General features: G+C 25.8%; 4 protein-coding genes and 1 long non-coding RNA gene across 13 annotated transcripts; 3 read left to right on the top strand and 2 right to left on the bottom strand.

The window, feature by feature from the left end:
* Positions 1 to 1,084: 1,084 nt before the first annotated feature.
* On the top strand, positions 1,085 to 5,104 carry LOC118440444 (small G protein signaling modulator 3 homolog). Of its 2 annotated transcripts, XM_035863467.2 has the most exons (15): positions 1,085 to 1,312; positions 1,450 to 1,628; positions 1,707 to 1,805; positions 1,885 to 2,048; positions 2,159 to 2,369; positions 2,452 to 2,582; positions 2,696 to 2,929; positions 2,997 to 3,091; positions 3,198 to 3,343; positions 3,433 to 3,530; positions 3,596 to 3,775; positions 3,842 to 3,952; positions 4,103 to 4,413; positions 4,500 to 4,660; positions 4,762 to 5,103. In XM_035863467.2, the coding sequence occupies exons 1-15, from the start codon at positions 1,244 to 1,246 to the stop codon at positions 4,952 to 4,954; spliced, it is 2,382 nt and encodes a 793-aa protein (XP_035719360.1). In that variant the 5' UTR covers positions 1,085 to 1,243; the 3' UTR covers positions 4,955 to 5,103. The 2 variants fall into 2 exon arrangements, with proteins under 2 accessions (XP_035719360.1, XP_035719361.1); XM_035863468.2 differs by lacking the exon at positions 1,085 to 1,312 and having other exon boundaries at positions 1,461 to 1,628; positions 1,733 to 1,805; positions 4,762 to 5,104.
* A 464-nt stretch (positions 5,105 to 5,568) lies between these two features.
* LOC118440363 (eukaryotic translation initiation factor 2-alpha kinase) lies at positions 5,569 to 10,776 on the bottom strand. The gene is made up of 13 exons (XM_035863264.2): positions 10,334 to 10,776; positions 10,038 to 10,164; positions 9,719 to 9,893; positions 9,448 to 9,604; positions 9,189 to 9,351; positions 8,807 to 9,071; positions 8,591 to 8,713; positions 8,260 to 8,446; positions 8,087 to 8,192; positions 7,426 to 7,631; positions 6,621 to 7,347; positions 6,209 to 6,556; positions 5,569 to 6,034 (listed from the first exon to the last, which is right to left on the bottom strand). The coding sequence occupies exons 1-13, from the start codon at positions 10,507 to 10,509 to the stop codon at positions 5,816 to 5,818; spliced, it is 2,979 nt and encodes a 992-aa protein (XP_035719157.2). The 5' UTR covers positions 10,510 to 10,776; the 3' UTR covers positions 5,569 to 5,815.
* A 34-nt stretch (positions 10,777 to 10,810) lies between these two features.
* On the top strand, positions 10,811 to 18,376 carry Nup154 (nuclear pore complex protein Nup154). Of its 7 annotated transcripts, none has more exons than XR_014982330.1 (29): positions 10,811 to 10,944; positions 11,279 to 11,440; positions 11,518 to 11,655; positions 11,753 to 11,849; positions 11,947 to 12,110; positions 12,198 to 12,343; positions 12,425 to 12,690; positions 12,796 to 13,046; positions 13,142 to 13,395; positions 13,514 to 13,687; positions 13,782 to 13,887; positions 14,021 to 14,232; positions 14,312 to 14,409; positions 14,495 to 14,684; positions 14,811 to 14,905; positions 14,980 to 15,076; positions 15,224 to 15,301; positions 15,394 to 15,590; positions 15,676 to 15,823; positions 16,000 to 16,235; positions 16,319 to 16,466; positions 16,563 to 16,661; positions 16,738 to 16,858; positions 16,940 to 17,050; positions 17,139 to 17,259; positions 17,352 to 17,474; positions 17,576 to 17,717; positions 17,970 to 18,049; positions 18,362 to 18,376. XR_014982330.1 is itself a non-coding variant. In XM_035863260.2 (28 exons), exons 2-27 carry the CDS (start codon positions 11,305 to 11,307, stop codon positions 17,685 to 17,687), a joined length of 3,918 nt encoding a protein of 1,305 aa, XP_035719153.1. In that variant the 5' UTR covers positions 10,811 to 10,944; positions 11,279 to 11,304; the 3' UTR covers positions 17,688 to 17,717; positions 17,970 to 18,053. The 7 variants fall into 7 exon arrangements, 5 of the variants coding, with proteins under 5 accessions (XP_035719153.1, XP_085514327.1, XP_085514329.1 ...); XR_014982331.1 differs by having other exon boundaries at positions 17,576 to 17,706; positions 18,251 to 18,366; XM_035863260.2 differs by lacking the exon at positions 18,362 to 18,376 and having other exon boundaries at positions 17,970 to 18,053.
* Positions 18,377 to 18,385: 9 nt separating this feature from the next.
* LOC118440364 (4-vinylanisole receptor-like) lies at positions 18,386 to 23,083 on the top strand. Of its 2 annotated transcripts, XM_085658205.1 has the most exons (12): positions 18,386 to 18,413; positions 18,754 to 19,136; positions 19,259 to 19,381; positions 19,595 to 19,712; positions 19,810 to 20,071; positions 20,145 to 20,303; positions 20,475 to 20,565; positions 20,652 to 20,788; positions 20,894 to 21,026; positions 21,157 to 21,871; positions 22,460 to 22,614; positions 22,725 to 23,083. In XM_085658205.1, exons 2-10 carry the CDS (start codon positions 18,990 to 18,992, stop codon positions 21,205 to 21,207), a joined length of 1,221 nt encoding a protein of 406 aa, XP_085514331.1. In that variant the 5' UTR covers positions 18,386 to 18,413; positions 18,754 to 18,989; the 3' UTR covers positions 21,208 to 21,871; positions 22,460 to 22,614; positions 22,725 to 23,083. The 2 variants fall into 2 exon arrangements, with proteins under 2 accessions (XP_085514331.1, XP_085514330.1); XM_085658204.1 differs by lacking the exons at positions 22,460 to 22,614; positions 22,725 to 23,083 and having other exon boundaries at positions 21,161 to 21,920.
* LOC146872902 (uncharacterized) lies at positions 20,438 to 22,045 on the bottom strand. The gene is made up of 3 exons (XR_014982332.1): positions 21,903 to 22,045; positions 20,905 to 21,000; positions 20,438 to 20,769 (listed from the first exon to the last, which is right to left on the bottom strand). It is a non-coding gene; the product is annotated as an uncharacterized LOC146872902 (long non-coding RNA).
* Positions 23,084 to 23,474: the final 391 nt, after the last annotated feature.

Genomic DNA, 23,474 nt, shown 5'->3' with positions numbered 1-23,474 from the left:
TTCTTTTCGATCGTTCTAGATTTCTGTAAGAATTATCTATATCTATCAAAATTGTTTTTTTTATTTGTAACGTTAAATGGAAAATATTTTCTTCGTTTCTTCTAAATTTGCGTGTTAAAATATTATGTTTATCAAAATTCGCTGAAAGCGTGTCTAACTTTAGTGAAAAGTATGGAGAAAATATTAACTATATAAATCCAATTATTAATCCCCATCATATGCCTATCCTATCAATGTATAAGTTTATGTAAGTATTAGTACAATGTCTAACATATCTGTAATACAAGAATCGAGTTAGTATAAGTTAAAGCAATTATATATTTCTTTGATGATGGCATGCATATAGCAATGATCCGTGTTATAAGTTCGTTCAACGTGACGAGACAGGAAATACAAACAACATTTGCGTGTTAAGTGCGTGATAGATATAAAGAACTTTAGTTATCGTTAACTATCGTTAATTGGTTAATGATAATCAATTGTTTAATTAAGAAACGAATTTATATAGGTCATTTTTAGGGTTTCCTTCGATTTCCCGTTCGAAAAGTATTATGCAATATCTGAAAATTGTACGTACGCTTTTGAATCTCCTTATCACGTCCCTATCACGTGTATTTGTTTACATTTTCTGAATCATTTCGATTGCGTGAATTATAAACATTTTATTGTCATTAGTATCGATACACATTTTTTTATTATAAATTCATAAAAACTAATAAATGTGTATATATATATATATATATATATAAATGCAAAAGATTAAAATATGCGTAGAAAATTAATCCTAATGAAGATATATTATCTCTTTATATGCTAAAATAGTGTGAAACAATTTTTAAAGTATATTATATATTTTTTTCATAATATTTTAATTTTGTTACAAAATTCTTTTTATTTAGTTTACAATTATATCAATTATTTTGTTAAATATTTATTGAAATAACATTGCAATTAGTTTACGTACATAAATATCGAATTAATAAAAGTTTTATTGGATTTTAAATATGGCGCTCTTTTAATGACGTCACGTTTAAATATTCATTACATTTGATCGATTATATGTCGTAAGAAACATGTTGAGAAAAACGTCACGAATTACACGTATAGTGAACAGTAGAATAAACAAGTATAAAGTATATAATAGTATATGATAGTACATAAAATATGTTTAATTAATCGAATAAATAATTAATGTATATTGTTCGAGTTCAATAATATTGAATAATTAATTAAGTGATAAAAGATGGATATTGCAAAATCCTTTTTCAATGTACGCGATCATGAAGGTTATGTCGGAAAAGAAGAACATAATGTAAATATTCTTTATTCTATATTATCTGACAAAATATTTTGTTATTATTTAACACACACACATATATATATATGTATATATATATATATGAATGTATTATTTATTTAGAAAGTAATTTAATTTGTCATTTCCTTTAGAAAAAGTTAGAAATAAACTTGTCAGAAGATGAATTGGAGACAGGAGATAAAAATTCTAGAGAATATTTATCACCTGTACCTGGTGGATCGTTTTCTGCTTTAACATCGTCCATGTGGCCACAAGATATTTTAGCTAAATTGAATCAACCGGATGATCCTAATTCTCAACCGGAATATAGGTATTATATAAGCTTTTATTAGGCTAAATTTAATATTTTTAAATTTGTTAAATAAAAAGTAATAATATAATATTGTAGATTTGATGAATTTGGTTTTCGTGTAGAAGAAGAAGATGGACCAGAACAGAGTTCAAGAAAAATCCTTGGCATTCCTTTTGTGGAGGATCCCCAGCATAGGTATTAATAAATAGTTTAATTATTTTCAATAGACATATGGTAGGTTTATTTTTATTAAAATTTATTTTTATACTACCAGATTACAATGGGTTGCTCTTTTGGAATTCAGTAACAATAAAGAGGATACAGATTTTTCATGGCAGAATGTAAATCAAAGATTACCTCGTACAGATAAATTACGTGACATGGTTCGCCGTGGTATACCTCATTCTCTTCGACCTCAAATTTGGATGCAAATGTCTGGTAATATACGACAGAGATTATTATCTGTATTTTATATTAATGGCATAATATCATTTACAAATTTATATATATATATGTATATACAAAAATAATTTATTACAATTTCATAGGTGCATTACAAAAAAAGCATACCTCAGAAATGATGTATAAAGATATAGTAAGAGCATCTAGCAGTGATGTACTTATGACTAATAAACAAATAGAAAAAGATCTTCTTCGTATTATGCCTGCAAATGCATGTTTTAGTCATCTTCATAGTACAGGAATACCACGCTTACGAAGAGTTATGCGTACTCTTGCTTGGTTATATCCTGATATTGGGTAAGGATAGTATTTGTATAATAATATATATATAATTATGATAAACTTAAAAAATAATACATTATATGTTTATATTGTTAAGATATTGTCAAGGTACCGGTATAATAGCTGCTTCGCTATTACTCTTGTTAGAAGAAGAGGATGCATTTTGGATGATGGCAACTATAGTAGAAGATCTGTTACCAGCTTCATATTATTCAGCAACATTATTAGGTAGAAATTTTCTATACACATTTATAAGGTCATATTCTATTTCATGTTATAAATAATATAAATTATAAATTATAAATTAATTAATAATCAAATATATTGTTATATATTTACAGGAATTCAAGCAGATCAAAGAGTTCTACGCACATTAGTAGCTAATTATTTACCAGATATCGATCATGTATTAGAACAACATGATATAGAATTAAGTTTAATATCTCTGCACTGGTTTCTCACATTATTTGCATCAGTTGTACATATGAAAATTTTATTGCGAGTGTGGGATTTATTTCTTTTTGATGGTTCTATAGTTTTATTTCAAATTACTCTTGGAATGTTAAAGATAAAAGGTATTTAAAAAAATTATAATATCCTTTATAGAAACATATAATTAAAATATGTAAATTATTATTATAGAGATAGATCTGAAGCAGCTTGAAAATTCTGCACAAATATTTAATGCTCTTTCGGATATACCTGGAGATATTGATGATGTAGATCAATTATTTCGCGTAAGTAAAATATAAATAATTTGTTTTTCTATATATAATATTTATATATAATAAGATTAATTAAATTTTATTATATGTATTTATATACATATATATATATATATAGATATCACTAGAAGTAAGTGGATCATTAACTGACGTTTTGATCGAAACTCATAGACGACGTCATTTAGCATATTTAATGGCTGATCAAGGTGCATTAGTTGGTAATCCAGATGCATTGCCAAATTTACCGAAACAACATCTAAATAGGTAAATAATTTAACTTTATTTTTTAAAGAAAATATAGATTGTACTTATAATATTAATAATATTATAATGATAATTGATTTTCTTTTAAGACGTCAAATAAAAAGAAGTAAATCAATGCTACAAACATTTTTATTTGGAAATGATAATGAAGAGGATGATGCAAAATCAAAGAATATTCATCAAACTGGTTTGTTATATTAAATATTAATTAAAATGCATGGTATTTAAATTTTTACTTTTATATTATTTCAGAAATTTTGGTTGATCTAAGAGAATCTGTGCTACAAGTAGCAAGACACTTTATAAATGTTGATCCAAAATTAAACAATGTTATACTTATAGCAGACTATAGTATGGAAAGTCATGCCAAAGATCACGATAGTTATATAAATGTATCACGCAACAGAAAAAGAAGAGCTAAAGCATTATTGGGTATAAATTAAATAATTATACATGATTATAATATGACAATAAATATTAATCATTTAATAATTGTAGATTTTGAAAGGCATGATGACGATGAACTTGGATTTCGTAAAAATGATATAATTACTATTATTAGTCAAAAAGATGAACATTGTTGGGTAGGAGAACTTAATGGACTTAGGGGTAACATATGTGAAAGATATATTATAATAATTAATTTTCTTAAAATTATTTTATTTGTTTAAGGTTATTTTTTTTTTTTTTTTTTTATATAAATCAGTTTATAATTTCAACTTGCTATTTTTCGAATGTTACATTTAACTTGATTTTTAGGCTGGTTTCCTGCTAAATTTGTCGAATTATTGGATGAACGAAGTAAACAGTATACATGTGCAGGCGATGATGCAGTCAGCGAAGCTGTTACAGATTTAGTTAGAGGTTCTTTATGTCCTGCTATAAAAGCAGTATTAGAACATGGAATGCGTAAACCATCATTCTTAGGAGGTCCATGTCATCCATGGCTTTTCATTGAAGAAGCTTCAAGCAGAGAGATAGAAAAGGATTTCAATTCTGTGTACAGTCGGTTGGTACTTTGTAAAACATATAGGCTGGATGAGGATGGTAAAGTTTTAACTCCTGAAGAAGTAAGTTATTGATAATAGTTATTAATTATTTTTTATTCTCCAAACTTATGCAATAAATAATGAGAAGTATTCATTTTTTATTCTAGTTGTTATATCGATGTGTACAGTCTGTAAACTTGTCACACGACAATGCTCATGCACAAATGGATGTTAAATTACGTTCATTAATTTGTCTTGGATTGAATGAACAAGTTTTACATCTATGGCTTGAAGTTCTATGTTCATGCGTAGAGGTAGTACAAAAATGGTACGGATTAAAAATATTTATAACGCGAATTAAGTATAAAAATAATGATATATATTTTTATTAAATATCAATATCGTTAATACTATTAATAATTAATTTAGGTATTATCCATGGAGTTTCATAAATAGTCCAGGTTGGGTACAGATAAAATGTGAGTTAAGAATACTCAGTCAATTTGCATTTAATTTAAATCCTGATTGGGAACTACCAGCAAAAAAAGAGCAATCTCAACCTTTGAAAGATGGTGTTCGAGATATGTTAGTAAAACATCATTTATTTAGTTGGGATCTTTAGTGTATGATTTTTAAATTAATATTAATATATTTGAATTATATAAAAAGTATAAAATCAAGATCATATTATTATAAATTGCGGAAAAATAATTTCCATTAAAAGAATTATGCACATACAATTTTTTAATTTATCCACATACAATTATATAATTTATTTTATTAGAAATTTATTTAAAAAAAAAAAAAAAAAAAAAATTAATTTAATGAAAAAGTTAATTATTCAATTGAAAATAATAGTATTGTATTTAGTATATGTAGATTAAAAAAATTTAATTAAAAAAAAATAAAAAAAAGGAAACAGCAACACAAACAGTATAATCTATAGTAATTTTATAAATACAGAACTAATGGTACAACAAAGATAAAATGATTATTGAATAATAATTATGTAGTAAATATGTTGTGACAATAGTAATATATATATATATATATATATATATATATATATATATATATATATATACACATATATATATTTAAATAAATTGTAATTTTAAATCATTTGATTATTCTATAACAAATATTTATTTTATAATATAACCTATTAAATTATCACATTTTATTATTTTTATTGTAATATACATGAATTTTTATAATAAATATATGTCTTTTCTCATATTGCTCTCTGTATCAAAATATTAAAATTTTTTTTTTCTTCAAAAAAAAAAAAAGTATTCAACACAACAAAGAAACGTTAAAAAATGATAATGCGAATCACATACACAGTCAGGAAAAATGTTACATATTTAAAATGAAAAAAATATATACCTCTGAGATATAAACTTTTTTATAATGATTAAAAAAACAGGAACATATTCCAAAATGGAATTACAATAAGTTTATTGTTTACATTGATAGTCTTTTATGTACTTGTGTTTACCTGTGATTCATTATTACTACTACCATTTGTTACAGATGAATATCTGGCAAGTTGTGGTAATTCAAAATGCCACTCTGAACTTTCATTTATCCTAAAACCATTTTTTTTTCCATAATGCGACAATGGCGGTCTTGCTTTGATTCCCAGTGTTGTAGGCCTCTTTTCAGGTCTTTCATCCAACATAATTTTCAATAATGTATACTACAATATGAAAGGTAGGAATGAATATGAAATTAATTATGACAATAATACAATGTAAAATATAAAAATGAAGTATAATTATTACGCTTTAAAAGATACGTAAAATTACATAATCTATAAATAAAAAAAAAATTTTTTTTAAATATATATATATAGTTAAAAAATTGTTTTTACCTCAGCTGGAAAATATATATCAAAATTCTTTGGGAATGATAATCTACGTAAATTCGTAAGATTGATTATTCTTTCCATTTCTGTATCGAATGACATTAACAATTCAAAGAAAATAATTCCTAAAGAATATATATCTACTTTATAATCGTAAATTTGTCCGTTCATTTGTTCAGGCGACATATATAACTGAGTACCAACGCAGGACGTATGCAAATTATGGTTTATTTTATTATTTCCACTTTGATCTGACGGAAAATAAGTTTCTTTGTAACCTTCGGTCATAGCAGTAACAAGGCCGAAATCACCAATTTTTATTTTATCGTCATAAGCAAAAAATATATTCGATGGCTGTAAATTATAATATAATGTTATTATCGTCTGATGTGGTAATATAAATATCAATTTGGATTACCTTCAAATCACGATGAATAAGACCTTGCAAATGAACATATTCTACGGCATCAACAATTTGATGAAATATATTCAATATCATACTACTATCCCTTGGATTCATTTCCTTTTTCAGCCATTCTCTGAGGCTAAGCCTTTGACATAATTGCATTTGTATATATAAAAACATTTTTGTTGATTTACAATTATTAGATTTTTCTTTTAAATTTATGGAAAGCGAAGATTTTCTACGTTTTTTATATTCTTCCATTCTGGACAGTTTATTATTACTTCCAAAAGATGGAACGTTTTGGGAAAAAAAAGAATCATCGTCGTCCTTCAAATTATTGTCCTTAGAACATTGTGAGTCAGAATTTTCTGTATTAGAACTACCAATATCTATGACATTTTCTTCGTTTTTCAACTTTTCAGAATGTTCAAATACGACAAAAGAATCATCACTTTCATGATTTAAAACATAAGCTTCACAAGCACTATCTACAGAAGACCGTTCGGATATAGAAACATTAATGCAAGTGGAACCATCACATTTTTTCTCATTTTTATTAGCATTTAATAAAAATTCTGATGATAGAAAATTTTCCTTGGAAATCCATTCTCGATCGTGTTCTTCTAACCACTCAATAGGAGGACATTCAAGCCATGCATTAAAATATCTGACAATATTGCAATGATCCAGTTTTGCTAATGCTTTTACTTCACGCATAACACGTTCTCTAGAATCTTGACTGTAAAATAGATATACGACAAATTTCAATTTAAAATTACAATATTATTAATTAAAAAATATTTTCAGTCAAAATTACCTATTAGGTAATGCAATTCGTTTGATAGCATAATTACATTCGTCTATCTTATTTTTAGCTTCAAATACAACTCCATAACCACCTTTGCCTAAACAATCAATTGGTTCAAAATCTGTTAAATAACGAGATTTGAAATTTACATTTTGTCCTTGATCTGTAATTTCGTTGACATTCTTGCATTCAATGTGGCGTTCTATTATCAAGGGCTGTAATATATAAATGCTTTATTTCTAAAAACATCAGCATGTATAAAAATAAAATTTTATATTAATACGTTTGATTGTCAGTAACGAAATAATTCGTAGATGGCATTATTGATTACTGAATATAATAGAAACAACGTTCTATCATCCCAATTATTCTATGAGTTATCTTGTAGTTTGTTTACTTGCCATATTTGTACAGCTACGATGAAATTCGTAGTATATCAGTATAAATACGAATAGAAAATAAAGAAATAAAAATCGCTTTTTTCCTCCAAAAAAAAAAAAAAAAAAAAAAAAAAAAAAAAAAAAAAAAAAAAAAAAACACATTTTATGTGCTTTTTTATGATTATTACGTACTATAATTAGAGTTTTTAATAATATAATATAATTAAATTAAATTGGCTTTTTACATCGGAATCCTGAAAAGTACTGTTGCAATCAATGTGCTAACTTACAGGAGGTATAGCGTCTTTAGTTATTGCTGTTCTATTTAATAGATGTTGAGTCCATATAAAATTTAGTAAAAGTGCCGTAGTAATTGATATTACTAAAACTTCTTTCCTAGCAACAAAATTATTTATATATTTATATGCCATACGACTATTTGATTTGCTTATTAAAAACTTACCACCAATACCATAGGGAGACAATAATGACTTGTACTGGAGTTTCATCATTATCATATTCATCATCGATCTCTTCATAAAAACTTCTGTTATCTTCACTGCTAGTAATAAGGATATTGGAATCATTACAAGATTGATTATTCCTATTTGATTGTAAATGTTCCTTTAAATATAAATAGAAACCATTTCCTGTCAAAAAAAAAATTTCCTTTTAAGAGACATATATATATATATATATTTTTTTTTTTTTTTTAAATAGCGTTTTAATTGTAACTTATTTGGATTTTTTTTTTTTTTTCTTTTTTTATGATATAAAAAATTGATAAAACACACCATTAATATATTCTGAATTATACATTACAGATAAAGCAGTTGTACTTTGTACATCAGTTATTTCAAAAGAGTTATTCTTATCATTTTCTTTTATACTTAACGGATTAGTTATCAGTGCTGTACCTGGAAAATATTAAGTACTATGTATATCTCTGAGTAATATAATATATTTAGAACTATACTTCTACTATATTCAGCAATTAAACAATTATGTACCAATAGCAGGATACGGTTGCCAAGGAATTTGTGAATGTAATGTAAATTTAGTTGAAGACGATCCCAAAGATTTATAAACTTGTGCATTTTCTTGTACATATAATTGTCTGTCATGCATTCCTATATAAATACTAGGTCCTATTGCAAATTCGGAACCCCAAGTCCATTGAGAGTTATCAAATAAATTAACTTCCTTTAATCCTTTGTTATTGTTAATATTTTTTGTATTTTCTTTTTGCCATATTGTAACAATTGGAGAATCAAACTGTGAGAAGTAATTATTGTAATTAGAACAATTCAGGCAAATATGTCTTTTATTTTACGTATTTTTGTTTTTAAAAATTAATTATTTTTATTATTGTTTTAAACTAATATTTCTAACCTTATATTGCCATAATTTTACGCTAGGAGAATTTTTTTTAACTGCCCAAATCAGTCCTTCAGGGACAATAACTTTAAGCTCAAATTCAGGAATATTACCATCATGGCACATATCTTGATTGGAAGTTAAAAGTAACTCGTGCTGTCCTACACTGAAGTTCCATCTATTTAAAAAATAATAACAAATTATTTCTTAAATCTTATTTTAGATTTTATTTTATGATAAAATAAAGGATTAAATGATATATCGAAAAAGTTACTTTTCTGCACCACTATGTGGTTCAACTGCTCTGACAGTTTGTTGAAAATGTTGAATGACAAGTATTTCTTTATCAATATGAGTGTCTGTAGTAGTATAATTACGACAACCATCGATTTTACATTCATATAATATTTTTCCAGTTGTACTCAGTACTCCTACAAAAAAAAAATTAATTGAGATGATAATGATTATATTCTTTACATTCATAATAATAAATTAATTAATGATATATTTGTATATTACAAGATCGTAATAAATATAATAGTTACCATATGATCGTGTTTCTTTGCCTCCAGAAAATACTAAATCATCAGAATAACGGAATGATAAAGATAATAATTGTTCGGTTGTCACTGGTAATTTTTCTAGATTTTCACCATCAAATTTATATAATCCACCTCCTAAGGATGGAATTAATCTAACCCATTGTCCATTATTATTAAGCTATAAAATAGGATGGATAAATTATACATTGTATAAAACAAAACAAAACAAAAATAAAAATAATATAATTAATCGATTATTAATACATTGATATACATTTTAATTTATATATTACTTAATTATGTTAATATATAATCAACATACTTCTCTCCGATGAATGTTAGACGATAACATGGGACTCTTGCCAAAATCCAAAGCCCATAGTTTCTTTCCATTATTGGCAGCATCCAATGCTGATACTTTGCCATCCAATGTACTTACAAATATCAAACTGCAAACATACAAAATATTATTTCTTATAAATTGAATAGATTTTGCTTTTATTATTTAATTAATATTAAATTGGTCTATATATTTATATAATATTTATAAAATAATTCAAGTAATTTTGTAGACAACAAATATGGAATATAATCCATTGATTTGTTATAATACATTACCTTTGAGGATTTTTGGAAGACGGTCCACAGACTTTGAATTGATTTATTTTAGCACTGTTAACGAATGTTAAACTGTATAAGATTATAATTACCGCATAAAAATATATTTGTTTCCAAAAAAATATTTTTGGCATCTTTCTTTTACAAAAAAATATATTAACTATACATGACATCATTTTCCAGATGCATATATCTAATTATTTATTTAAGTATTACAATAATTGATTATTGTAATATGTTCAGATATAAAGATAACATATTCAACATCACATAAAAAGGAATTACATAATTATATATATTTATTTCGAATAAAAAAATATACTAAATACTATATGTAAATATATAAATAAATGGATGTTGATTTTGTAATGCATTACACACTTTACGTTCGTACGAATTCGTATGCGGATCATACGATGTGAAATTACTTGAAGTGAACACAAAAAGTTTTGTATTTTGATTTTTAACTGTATTTATTTTTGTGCTTTAAGTTTATCAGACTGACAATGAGTGGCGCGAAGTAAACGGGTGTGAACCTCGTGCGAATGACTGTCGTTAATATGCCCGTGAAAAGTTTTAATTAAAACTTTAAGAAAATTTCATTTGTTCAGGTATATAGATATTATATATGTTAATATTAATTTTTTCAAACTTTATCACTCTTTTATATCACTAATCATACTTATTTTTGGTTGTATTCATATTGTATATATATATAACCTAACCTTTTAACGTACCGGTCTTTTAAGAATGCTATAACATTATTGAAGAAAATCGTATATAAATGAAACCATAAAATAATTTGAATAATTTTTCAAATAATGTATATATTTAGATGTCTAATAAATCGTAAGATATCGTTGTTAATTATATTACTATATTTATATATAATTTTTATTTTTACACAATTTGTTTTTTTTTTTTTTTTTTTTTTTTTTTTTTCAGATTTTGAGGGATAAAAAGTTAAGAAAATGTCACTTACAGAAATGGAGCCACTTAAAATACATTTAGATGCATTGGAAATGGCTGGAAAAATGGTTGATAAACATATCACAGCAGATAGTAATTTTCCATCTTTAATTAATTTAATGAGATATAATATTCAAGGTATTTGATATGCTACAATATGAGTTCAATAATTATTTAATTTTTTTATACAATTGATAAAGACAAAATTTGATTAGGTGGGCCAACTGTTAGTGGTCTTGATGATCATGATTATCCAAGTTTACATGGATCATCAATAAGTTTGACAAATATAAATCAAATGAAAATACATAGTAAAATTCCTTTGCCGTCTGAAGTGATGGAACATTTTGGCCGTATCCTTGTAATATTCTATATGCACCATATATATATTCTTCAATAGTTTACTCATTTTTCTTTCAAACATTTATTATTTCCTTAATGTTTATTTAGATATGCAATGTCATTGCATGATGGGTTTATTTACAGATATTTCAAAAGCATGGCTTACAATTGACAGTGATATCTATGTGTGGTCATATGAAAACGAGTATTGTTTATTATTTTTATAAACAATAAATAAAAGAAAAATAGAAATAAAATAATAAAACAAACATTTTTTATAATTGAAAAACTCTATCTTTCAGAGCTGATGTCGCATACTTTGATGGATTGAATGAGACTATTATAAGTGTTGGTCTAACAAAACCAAAACCAGGCATATTTCAAAGCTATGTTAGATATCTATTAATTCTAACAACAACAGTTGAAATAACTATACTTGCAGTTATACTTAATGAGGGTAATGATGGTAATGTATTTCATTTTTTTTTCTTTTGTGATTATTAATTTTTCATTTCATTTCCTTTCAATAACAATTAAATCATTTTATTAATAGGTAAATCAATAGAAATGCAATTGGTACCAGAACCAATTTTTACTGTTACTACTGATGGTATTGGTATAACCACTATTGCCAATACTAGTAATGGTAGAATTTTTCTTGGCGGTAGAGATGGCTCATTGTTTGAAATATGTTATCAGGTAAATATATCTTAATATTAAAAAAAGTATAAATATTTAAAATATTATTTTTAATAAATAAATATTTGTATATGTATACAGGCAGAAAGTAGTTGGTTTGGGAAACGTTGTAAAAAAGTTAATCATTCTGAAGGGCCATTATCATTTGTAATTCCTTCATTTGTAACTATGGCTCTATCTGAAGATGAAGCAATAATACAAATTTCCATAGACGATTCTCGTAATATTTTATATACTCTGGGAGACAAAGGTACCATTACTGTTTGGGATATTGATAATGGTGGTGCATCCAAAATTACATCGCTCTCTCAAAGTTCATTAGTTCAAAATACTGTTCATGTTGTAAAGTATGTAATTTTTTATATCATCATTTCTACACAATTTTTATGAAATCTCAGCATATATATATATATATATTTATTTATTTATTTATATTTATACTTATTTAATAGAACTCTCGATAGTAATAATTTTCGACCTTTGGTGAGCATATCCGCTATAACAGAGTATGAATCAATACATTTGAATTTGGTTGTGGTGGCAGCTACTGGAACTCGTTTTTACTTCTGTTGCACATCACCTTCAAATCCATCGAGTAGACCGCAAGGACTTCAATTAATACATGTAAGATTGCCACCAGGCTATGCTGCTAATGCTCCAGTAACAAGGCCCAAAAAGGTTCAAATGGCACATTATAGAAAAGGTTTGATCAATTTATAATTTCAATAAAATGTTACAAATAGTATATATTGTTTAAATATTTTGTTTTTTACGTATAATTTATTGTTTGATCTATAGGATCATTAATTCTTGTCTGTGGTGGTGATACAGAAAGTGCATGGTGCTTAAGCAATGATGCATATCCTTTTACAAATTATTTAGCTGAAACTCAAAGTATCTTACCTCTCGATAGTCCTGTATGGGCAATGGCAGAAATTATTGGAGAATCGGCTATGCATATAGAAAGACAAAGCAGCACACAAGGAGAACCACCTCTTCTTGTTAGACAACACATGGAGCCACCTAGGAAGTTTATATTTTTAACAACTCAGGTATTGAAAATAAATGAAATATTATTAAGAAAATAAATTTTATTATTTCATATCTGATAATTTTTTTTTCTTTTTTTTTTCTTTTTTTTTTTTTTTTTTTTTTTCTTTTTCTTTATAGGGTGCAATAACTTTAATTCAAGTACGTCCTGTAGATATTTTAAGACAACTTTTACTAGAACAGCGTGGACCTGATACAGAATCAGTACGTGCTTATTTTCAATCTCAGTCTCCAGAACAAGCATGTGCAACATGTTTAATTTTAGCTACTTTAGAAACTTCTCAAAATACTCAGGTATTGTGTAAATATTTTTATTGTGACGTTTATAATTAATAATGATTTATTTAAGTATATTTATTTCATTTTTTTTTCTCCTCTTTAATTCTAGTTATGTGAATGGGCAACAAGAGCCTTTTTCTTATATGGTGGACAAAAGGTATCAGGGATTGTCCCTGCAATTGATAGGCATAGCAATTTTCCTAATATACATACAGGTATTATTATATATACACTTTGATATAGATAAGCAAAAAAAAAATTTTTTTTTTTTTTTTAATTTTTTTTCTTTCTTTTTTTTTTCTTTTTTTTTTTTCTTTTTTTTTTTTTCCTCGATTTCTGTTCGAACAGGAGATATACGTACGTCAACACCCAGAGTACAAATTTTTGATAATAGACCTCAAGTATTTAGGCAACATCCACAAATGGGTTTAAATTCAGATGCTACTTTACAACAATTTTCAGCAAAACATGGAGGTTTATATTTATATGTAGGAAGAATACTTCGACCTATATGGAATATGCGTTGTATAAAACAAGAAAATATAAACAATAAAACTCAGGTAAATAAATAGGAATTAATTAATGTAAGTTCAAATAATATATAGGGTTATTCTTATATTATTGTATAATGTTTTACAGATATCTAGTACAATTCCACCTAATCAAATTAGATGGATTTTGAATCATTTACAAGCTTTAAGGTGTTTTCTCAATAAAAATACAAATATTACTAAGCAGTATGTATTGCATTTAATATATTACATAAGTCTTAAAAATTTAATTTAAACTATATGTATATTTGCGATGACATTCTTGTTTTAGACATAATAATGTAAGAAGTATAACGGATGAATTTGAAACATTACCCAATCTTTATCAAGAACCTATAGTAGAGGAAAGAAATTCCTTGGATGCTTTAAAAGTTTTTATTACACATGCTTGTGAGGTGTTAGGTTTATGGGAGATTTTGTGTGAGAATCAATTAAATAATATTGTTAATTGTCTTTCTAAGGTAATTACAGTTTATTATAGTTTCTTTATATTTCTTTTCTAATTACTAATTATTTCATATAATTTCTTTAATTCCTCGTATTTTTTTTTTTTTTTTTTTTTTTTTTCTTTTTTTTCTTTTTGATAGGATCAAATTAGTCAATTTTCTACGGCTACGTTTAGGGATTTAATTTTAATTGGACATGAAATATCATCCTTATTGATCATTCATCTAATTGATAGGTATAATAGATACATATACACGTGTGTCTAATTCTTCTAATTGTTACATTTCATTTAATTATAAATATTTTTAGTTATCTTGGCGACAATGCATCCGTAGATGCGGTAAGTTCAAGATTAAGAGAGGTTTGTCCAAATTTGTATAGAAGTGAAGATGCAGTTTGTTCAAAGGTATGCTAAATATATATATACATATTTGTATATATATTCTTTTTATTAAAATAATATTTTTGAAATGTTTAATTTGCATTTCTATACTGCACGACTATTCTTTTATAATAATAATTGTAAATAAACGTGTGTAATAATAAATTGTAGGCAAATGAAATAATATTGAAAGCAAAAAATTGTACAAATTCGGAAGAGAAACAAGTTTATCTGCAATCTGCATTGAAGGTAGAAGATTATTAATATTTATATACATATATTTCCTATTTATCAAATTGCTTTTAATTACAATACGATATAATTATTGATATTGTATATAGCTTTGTAAAGAAGTAGCACCCAGATTAAATTTGAGTGCTGTATGCCAGCAATTTGTAGCCTGTCAGTTTTATACAGGAGTTCTTGAATTGTGTCTCTGTTGTGCGGAGAGAATAGATCCTCACAATGCTGCATTACATTTTTATAAAAATAATGAACCTGTAGAAGATCAAGAAGGGAATATAGCTTATATAAAACGGTATGAAATATTATAAAAATTTTTATTAGAAATAAAATATTGAAATTACAACTAACACATTATATATTGTCATTTTTTATTATAGATTAGAAATTTACAAAGAATTTACTTCAATGTTGGATCATATTTTTAATCAGAACATGTCAAATCCATTAACGCCAACCATTCCAAGTAAACCAGGACCAGCTCTTCATAATACTTCTGCTGTATCGATAACACCTCCGAAAGATATGGTAAGTCAGTTTTATATTATGTCAGTTTTAATGTGTTATAACAAAAGTCACAGAAAGAAGGGAAAATATATGTTTTATTATATATATTCATGTCTCAAGTATGTTTCATTTCATCTAAGTTTTATTAGTATTAAAGATATCTCAACATGATGCTTCAAATAATTTTATACTTTTAGTTACATGAAATTATAAATGATGCATTACATTCCTCTTGTGAAATACTTCATACTGCGGTATATATATGGATGATTGAAAGAGGATTTCATGGTGAACTTGTTGCTCTTGCAGCGCCTTCATTAGAAACTTATCTGAGTCGTGTTAATGCACCTGAATTACTTTGGCAATTCTATGAAAGAAATAAAAATCATGCTGCTGCAGCAAAAATTTTAGATTCTTTGGCTACTAAACCTTCGTACGCATATATATTTCATATGTTATTAATTATAATTATAATAGACACACGCACGTATATTAAATTCAATATATTATTTATAGTCCAGAAACATCATTATCAGAAAGAGTAGAATATTTAGCACGTGCAGTTGTATGCATGCGAAGTGATCAAGCTGGTTATGCTCCTTATCTTGGAATTTTCCTACGTGAATTAGAAGATAAATTAGAGGTAGCTAGGATACAACAACAAGTAAGTTATATAATCTATCAAATATAATAAATTTTATATTTATATCAATTTATATGCATCGATGACATTTATATCGTTTTTAATTATATATAATAGATATTAGATACGATATGTAGCCAGCAACATATTTTTGATCCTATGATTGTCCGTGATGCTAAGTTAAAATTGAATTCCTCATTACTTGATATTACACAGGTTTGTAAATCAAATAATATTTGTATAAACAAAATATGAATATGCAGATTGATGATTCATTTATTTTTTTTGGCAGCTTTATGAGGAATATGCAGAACCTTTGCAACTTTTAGAATGTAAACTTGCTATAATTCACTGTTCCGGGCATCAAGATGCGATGTTAATTCAAGGAATTTGGACAAATATAATCAACAATGGTATTTTTTTTTTTTTTAAGATACACTATACCAATTTCTATTTTAATATATTTAAATTTGTAATCACATGTTAAATTTTAGAATTAAAAAATGCTGCAGCATCGTCTCCAGATGATAAAATGGCAATTTTAATGACTAAAATTAAACTCCTTGGTCAAGAATATTCAGGATCACCACATTGTTTTCCGATAGGTAAAAAAAAAAAAAAAAAATCGAAATTTATTAATTTTAAAATTAATTCATTTCGTTAATTCGTGCTAATGAATTAATTTCCTTTCAGAATTCTTAATAGAACAATTGGAAACAAGAGCTTGTAGATTAAAAACTTCCAATAATTGTATTATTACAGTATTTTTAAAGTTAGGTGTATCAATGGAAGATCTTTTAGATTACTATGATAAGTAAGTATAAAACCATTAAAATAATACTTTAATAAAAAAACTTTAATAAAATAATACTTATATTATCTAATTATTTTCCATTTTATTTGTAGGATGATTGGAAAAAATACACGTACTTGGTTAAACAAAGGAAATGAGTTCCATTTAATAGATTCCACTGCAAATTTAATAAATTATTTTATCAAAAATCAAAATAATATTAATGCTTTTAACAGGTGAACGATTTTTTACTTAATATAAAAAGAAAATTTTTATTCTTAAAATTAATATAAAAAATGCATTTTTCTTATTTATTTTTTTTCTTTTTTTGTTTCAGAGAAAAACTAATAGTTAAGTGCCAAGATGTTATTTCCAAGTGTCTAACGATTTTATTTAGTAAACCTAATAGTGAACAATTAATAGCAAAACTTAGATCAATGAGAATGTAAAATTAATAAATGATTTACAGTAGGTACAAAGTAAGATAATGCACAAATAATTATTTTTTTGAAGAGCTCAAGTAATACTTAATACAATAATTCCAAACAATTGTATATTCTTTTCATAGGATAAAAACCATATAACAAATTACTGTTATCGAAACAGTATGACTGTTCTGACGTTTTTTATATTTATTAATATTGATCTTTTTTTCTCAATATATTATCGAGCTATTTTTGAAACGTGATCGAATTTAATAAAAACTGTTTATCGTTTTTACTCATTTTTAGGACACAGAAACCTATTATCCTATATCAATCCAAAATCCTACTTCCTAAGGAAGAATGGTATGGCAAAAAAAAAATCATGAGTGAGTTTAATATAATATTAATATTAATAAATATATATATATATATATGCGTGCGCGCGTGTATGTGTGTGTGTGTGTGTGTGTGTTTATGTTTCAATAAATATTTTCTTGTGCAACGTCTTCAGCTTAATATTCACTATTTATTTATAAAAATATGAATTTATTATTGCTGAAATAATAATAATAATAATAAAATGGAAGGCAACATGCAAGACAATGCACAAATGCAATGAAATGAGATAAATCAAAGAAGTATTACCAATACAAAATGTGGCTGTTGCGAAAAATATAAGTATTCTATTAAACCCACAGATTCGCTAGAAGTATTGTATATGCGAGTGAACCAACGATAACCGAGATATGTGTAAGAAAAGTTATATGAAAATACTGAAGAAAATGTACTCTATTCATAACTATAAATTATTTTCAACAAGAAATACTCCCATAAACGTCCACGTCGAAATATAAAAATGATATGTAATAATATCGTTCTATATAATGTAATACAACGAATGTGATTGATGTCTAAGCTGTTTTTTTTTCTTTTTTTTTTTCTTTTTTTTTTTTTTTTGATGCAATAGATAAATGTTCAAAATATAACTGCGATTTAAAGAATGACTATCGATTCGACTATAATATCTAATTTGACAAATTGCCCAAGAGCTATTTCTCACAAGGATAAGACAATTTAGTATTATTTACAGACTATAATTTTAATACTGACTGGCAGAAATTTTGCAGTATCAATTTCATAGAAGAAAATTACGTATAGCTAAAGCAATATCGATTGAAAATCTATTATACGTAAAGAAGGAAGATTGCCAAATTATTATTTCCTTGACACTCTAAATAACAGTAACAAGTTATACCAAGTTGAAACTACGAAATCGATATTAATATCCATAGTTTTAGAACGAACTTTTAAAAAATCATTCATTCCATGATGGACTTCTTTGAGCAACGATATTACGTGATAAATAAACGTTTCATGTCTTATTTTGGTATGTGGCCGTTAGAAAATTCTATCAAAAGTAAATTGTTGTTCTATTTAGTAATATTTATCTTCTTTACTATGTACGTGCCCGAGGTAAAGAAAAAGAAATAAACAAAAAAAAATAAAAAAATAAAAAAAAAATAAATAAAAATCAAAAAAAATATTTTATATTCTATACCAAAATTAATTCAAGTTATTCATGTTTTTTTTTCCAGATGATAAAAGTAGCTGAAATAGGGATAACTGATATCGATGCTTTTATTGAATGCATTCCTCCCATAGTGGTGATAAAGGGTTCCATGATAAAGGCTTTCACTGTCGGTTTTCATATAAATCATGTAATGTTATATATTTTATATTTAAATTATATATATGTACTCTGTGCGTGTGTGTATGTGTGTGTGCGCGCGCGCATGTGTATATGCATATGCATATACGTGTATGTGTATGCATGTATGTATGTATATATGTATAAAATATGTAGTTCATAATTTATTTTGAAAAAATGTTATATATATATATATATTATCACGTTATTTATTATTTTACAGTTTCAAGTACTTTTAAAACGTATTGAAGAAGATTGGCGAAATTTAATAGATGTTAAAGAAATGGCAATTCTTTCAAAATATGCTGAAACTGGCCGGAAATTTACGATATGGTATACGTGTATGTTAAAATCAACACACATAAATATTACAATTGATAAAGATATATTATTATTAATTATTATTAATATTTATTTTCTTTTTTTTTATAATCACAGTCTACATAACTTTCACAACATTATTATATCTGTCATTACCTTTATCGCCAATCTTTCTTAACATTTTATCACCGTTAAATGAATCACGAAAAATGGAACTTCTTTTTTGTACGGAATATTTTGTTAGCGAAGAAGAATATTTTAATGAAATTTTGTTTTATGATTATGCAATTACTGTATTAGTAGTTGCAGTATTAATTGCAACTGATACGATGTATATGATGTATTCAGAACATGCTTGTGGTATATTTGCAATTGTATGGTAAGTTTTATAGAAGATATATATATTATATATTTTTTAAAAACATAAATATTTATGATAATTTTTGTTCTAGTTATCGATTAAATAATATAGGTAAATGCGAGAATACAGAAGAAAAATATGACAACAATTTTCTTAATAAATCAAAAGATGATAATTATGACAAAGCACAGGATGAAAAACATTATCAAGAACTTTCATTATGTGTCAAAAGACATAAACATGCCATTGAGTTAGTGTACTATTTTTTTTTTTTTTTTTTTTTTTTTTTTTTTTTTTTTTTAATATACTAAGAAATGCATATAATTTAACCGATTTTTTATTCTATTATATATAAATATTTTATGACATTATCTTATGACAATCATTGGGAATTGAAAAGAATTTTATAATTCTTTTTAAGATTCGTTGAATTACTCCAAACATGTTATACAGAATCTTTAATAATACTATTAATAATTAATGTAGTAGGCATAAGCATTACAGGAGTTCAAGTAAGTATTAAATAAATTTTTGTCGCACGTTATATATACATATATATTTTATCGAAAATTTTTATTTTTTGCAAATCTTTTTTCAGACTATAATCAATATACATAATTTGTCAGACGTATTCAGATTTGGTTTTTTAACAATAGGTGAAGCATTTCATCTTTTTTTCTTGACATTTCCAAGTCAAAGGATAATAGATCACAGTGCTAAAGTATTTGAAAATAGGTAAGATTATTGTATATGGAGAATTTGTATAAATATAAATTATTTTGTACATAAAAAAAAAAAATTATATATATACATATATTATATATTACTATATATATTTAGTTACAACTCACGTTGGTACGTACTTTCCTCGAGATGCAAAAGAACGCTTAGTTTAATACTATTACGTAGTATGACACCATGCCAATTAATGGCTGGTGGATTATATTCTATGACATTAGAAAATTATGTTTCGGTAAGAATAATTTTTCTCAAATAATATAAAATATAATATTTATATACTGATTCTCTATAAATCTAATTTTTATTTTTTTGTTTGTTTGTTTGTTTTATTCCTTTTTTTTATTAATTTACTTATATCAAAGCTAGTTCAAACGGCTATGTCTTACTTTACGGTATTATCATCGGTACGATAAGATCTGTGTAAAATTGCAACACTAAGCGAATTTAGAACCATTACTACAATTAAAAGTCATCTATGTACTATTGTTAAATATTAATAATTAATTGTAATAAAAGAATTTAAACATCATAAAAAATTCATGAGAGGTGTGAGTAATATTTAAATAAACAAACAAAAAAAAAGAACAAACCAAAGAAAATATTTAATATGATATAAGAAATAACAAGAATTAGAAGATGGGAATAATGCTTGAGAGAAAGAGAGAGAGAGAGAGAGAGAGAGAGCAACGATTGATGAAACATGTTAATATGAAAGCCATAACGATTAATGTATGTAACTATCTTTTATTTTCTTATCAATTTTATTATCGGACAAAAATACCGGCAGAAGATATCCGAGGTCATGAACTTATAATAAATTGTAATATTTCGCGTATTATCTATTATTATTATTATGCATTTGTTTATTTATAAAAAGATTAATTATTTCAAAATATAATATTTTATAAAATTCTTCATATCGAAACAAAACAAAAAAAAATTATTTCATATTTTTTCGTGTTTGTTAAACATTAATTAATAACTTTTATAAGATCTATTTTTGTCTTACATAAAAATGATGACTATGGAATTGAAAAGATGGAAAGCACAAGGAGTGGAGACCTCTCTTAAAAAGGGGTGAGTAATGATAAATAAATTTTCTACTAACTTGATAACTTTCGACTAATTGCAAATTTGCAATCATGTCTTATTACTTTTTAATTATTATGATGTGTCGTTCTATATTCAAAAATTATATTACATCGTCAAAAGACAGAATTCACGCTTTAGTAATCGTCTGGATAGTAGATAAGTACATTCTTATCAATATCTCAAAAATTATCAGTATGATTAAGAACTTAGACACAACCCGAGTAAAACCAGAGTACCAAAATCGAGCTTGATTTTTTCCCACCGAAAGATAGAGAAGATCTCTCTCAAGAACTTACAACCAAGGGTCCCATACGAGAGAAATTAGAATAATTAATTTAAAATAATTGTTTAAATTATTATACAGCTATATAGCGTTTCAATAAACGAAGATGACTACTTATTTATTGCTAAATATACGGAAGATGTAGGAAGCAATATAAAGTGTAAATATTTGTATATTTAGTCAGAATTAGAATGAAAAGATTTTAGAAAAGTTCAGAAATATGCAGTCATTCGTTCAATAGCACTTGCATATCATAAGGTTTAAATATATCGCAAGTATTACTGATCCAGGTCTCACCACGTGGGAGGTTATTGCTTTTTGAAGACCCACGAGCTAACAATGACTCTACCGTAAAATCTACGTTCGCAAGATAATCTAATAGAATTTTCGAACAAATAAAATGATGTCCCCGACAGGACTTTCAATCGCATCCGTGAACATTCACGTAAGTATTAGATTGATTCTACATTGAAATACGAATTAACATGAATGAACTAAGATTTTTAATTCCTAATGCTACCTGGAGGAGTATTAATCCCCGCTTATGAATAATAGGACTATCGTAACACTGGCAGCTACATATACTTCATTACAAGGTAACACCGTTCATGTACCCCAAATTTCTAACAATACAACGAAGTCCATGATAGAACTTTTAATTACGCTCGAACACCCACACGAGTATTAGAAAAATGATGACTCTACTCTAAAATCCGTATTCGCGAGGTAATCTAATCGAATTTTCGAGCAAATAAAAAAGAAAAGTTCCTGGTAGAATTTTTAATCACACCCGCGAACACCCACGCTTGTGCCACGCCGCGAACGCAAATGTTCTTCCTATCTCATGTATATGATATTTATAATTTTGTTAAGAATGTTACAGTATTTAAATAGTAACTAATTATAATTCATATATCTCGTACATTATTCGAATGTTAGTAAAATGTTAGTTTATATTTCGTCGAAAAATAAACTTTAATTTAATTTCAAATAATTATAATTTCAAAAAATTTCAAATAATTGTAATTAAAGCGTTTGAACAAGAAGATCTAAAGCTAAATCTATCCTAATTTAATAAATAAATCAAAAAACAAGAGACCATTGATGAGTAAATCTTCGAAAAAATTTATTCTTGGTCATTCAATTCTATTCTATTAATTAATTACAATCAGTCGCTCGTGCCGATTCGGATTTTTCGTCCTCAATATGATTGAGTGATCAGAGGGACTTAAAAATTCACTTACTACTTAAGAAGTTCTGCAATGGCTCCAAAACACTCGTTCGCGATTTAGGTCGGAATTGAGG

The sequence above is a fragment of the Vespa mandarinia genome, chromosome 7 (genome assembly GCF_050613455.1).
Source record: "Vespa mandarinia isolate Hongniang chromosome 7, ASM5061345v1, whole genome shotgun sequence".
NCBI classification, from domain to species: Eukaryota; Metazoa; Arthropoda; class Insecta; order Hymenoptera; family Vespidae; genus Vespa; species Vespa mandarinia.
This window is presented reverse-complemented; position numbering and strand designations above follow the sequence as displayed.

Bases quoted from the DNA above. Each gene is read 5' to 3' on its own strand.
- LOC118440363 (XM_035863264.2), bottom strand. From the start codon at position 10,509: ATGATGTCATGTATAGTTAATATATTTTTTTGTAAAAGAAAGATGCCA. The intron at 9,894-10,037 runs GTATGTTGATTA...CCTATTTTATAG, and splicing joins CTAACATTCATCGGAGAGAA to CTTAATAATAATGGACAATG. The intron at 7,348-7,425 runs GTAATTTTGACT...TCTATTTTACAG, and splicing joins CGAATTGCATTACCTAATAG to TCAAGATTCTAGAGAACGTG.
- Nup154 (XM_035863260.2), top strand. From the start codon at position 11,305: ATGTCACTTACAGAAATGGAGCCACTTAAAATACATTTAGATGCATTG. The intron at 11,656-11,752 runs GTATCCTTGTAA...ATGTTTATTTAG, and splicing joins AGTGATGGAACATTTTGGCC to ATATGCAATGTCATTGCATG. The intron at 12,344-12,424 runs GTAAATATATCT...ATATGTATACAG, and splicing joins TGTTTGAAATATGTTATCAG to GCAGAAAGTAGTTGGTTTGG.
- LOC118440444 (XM_035863467.2), top strand. From the start codon at position 1,244: ATGGATATTGCAAAATCCTTTTTCAATGTACGCGATCATGAAGGTTAT. The intron at 2,370-2,451 runs GTAAGGATAGTA...TATATTGTTAAG, and splicing joins TGGTTATATCCTGATATTGG to ATATTGTCAAGGTACCGGTA. The intron at 3,092-3,197 runs GTAAGTAAAATA...ATATATATATAG, and splicing joins ATGTAGATCAATTATTTCGC to ATATCACTAGAAGTAAGTGG.
- LOC118440364 (XM_085658204.1), top strand. From the start codon at position 18,990: ATGATGGACTTCTTTGAGCAACGATATTACGTGATAAATAAACGTTTC. The intron at 20,304-20,474 runs GTTAGTGTACTA...ATTCTTTTTAAG, and splicing joins AGACATAAACATGCCATTGA to ATTCGTTGAATTACTCCAAA. The intron at 20,789-20,893 runs GTAAGATTATTG...ATATATATTTAG, and splicing joins GCTAAAGTATTTGAAAATAG to TTACAACTCACGTTGGTACG.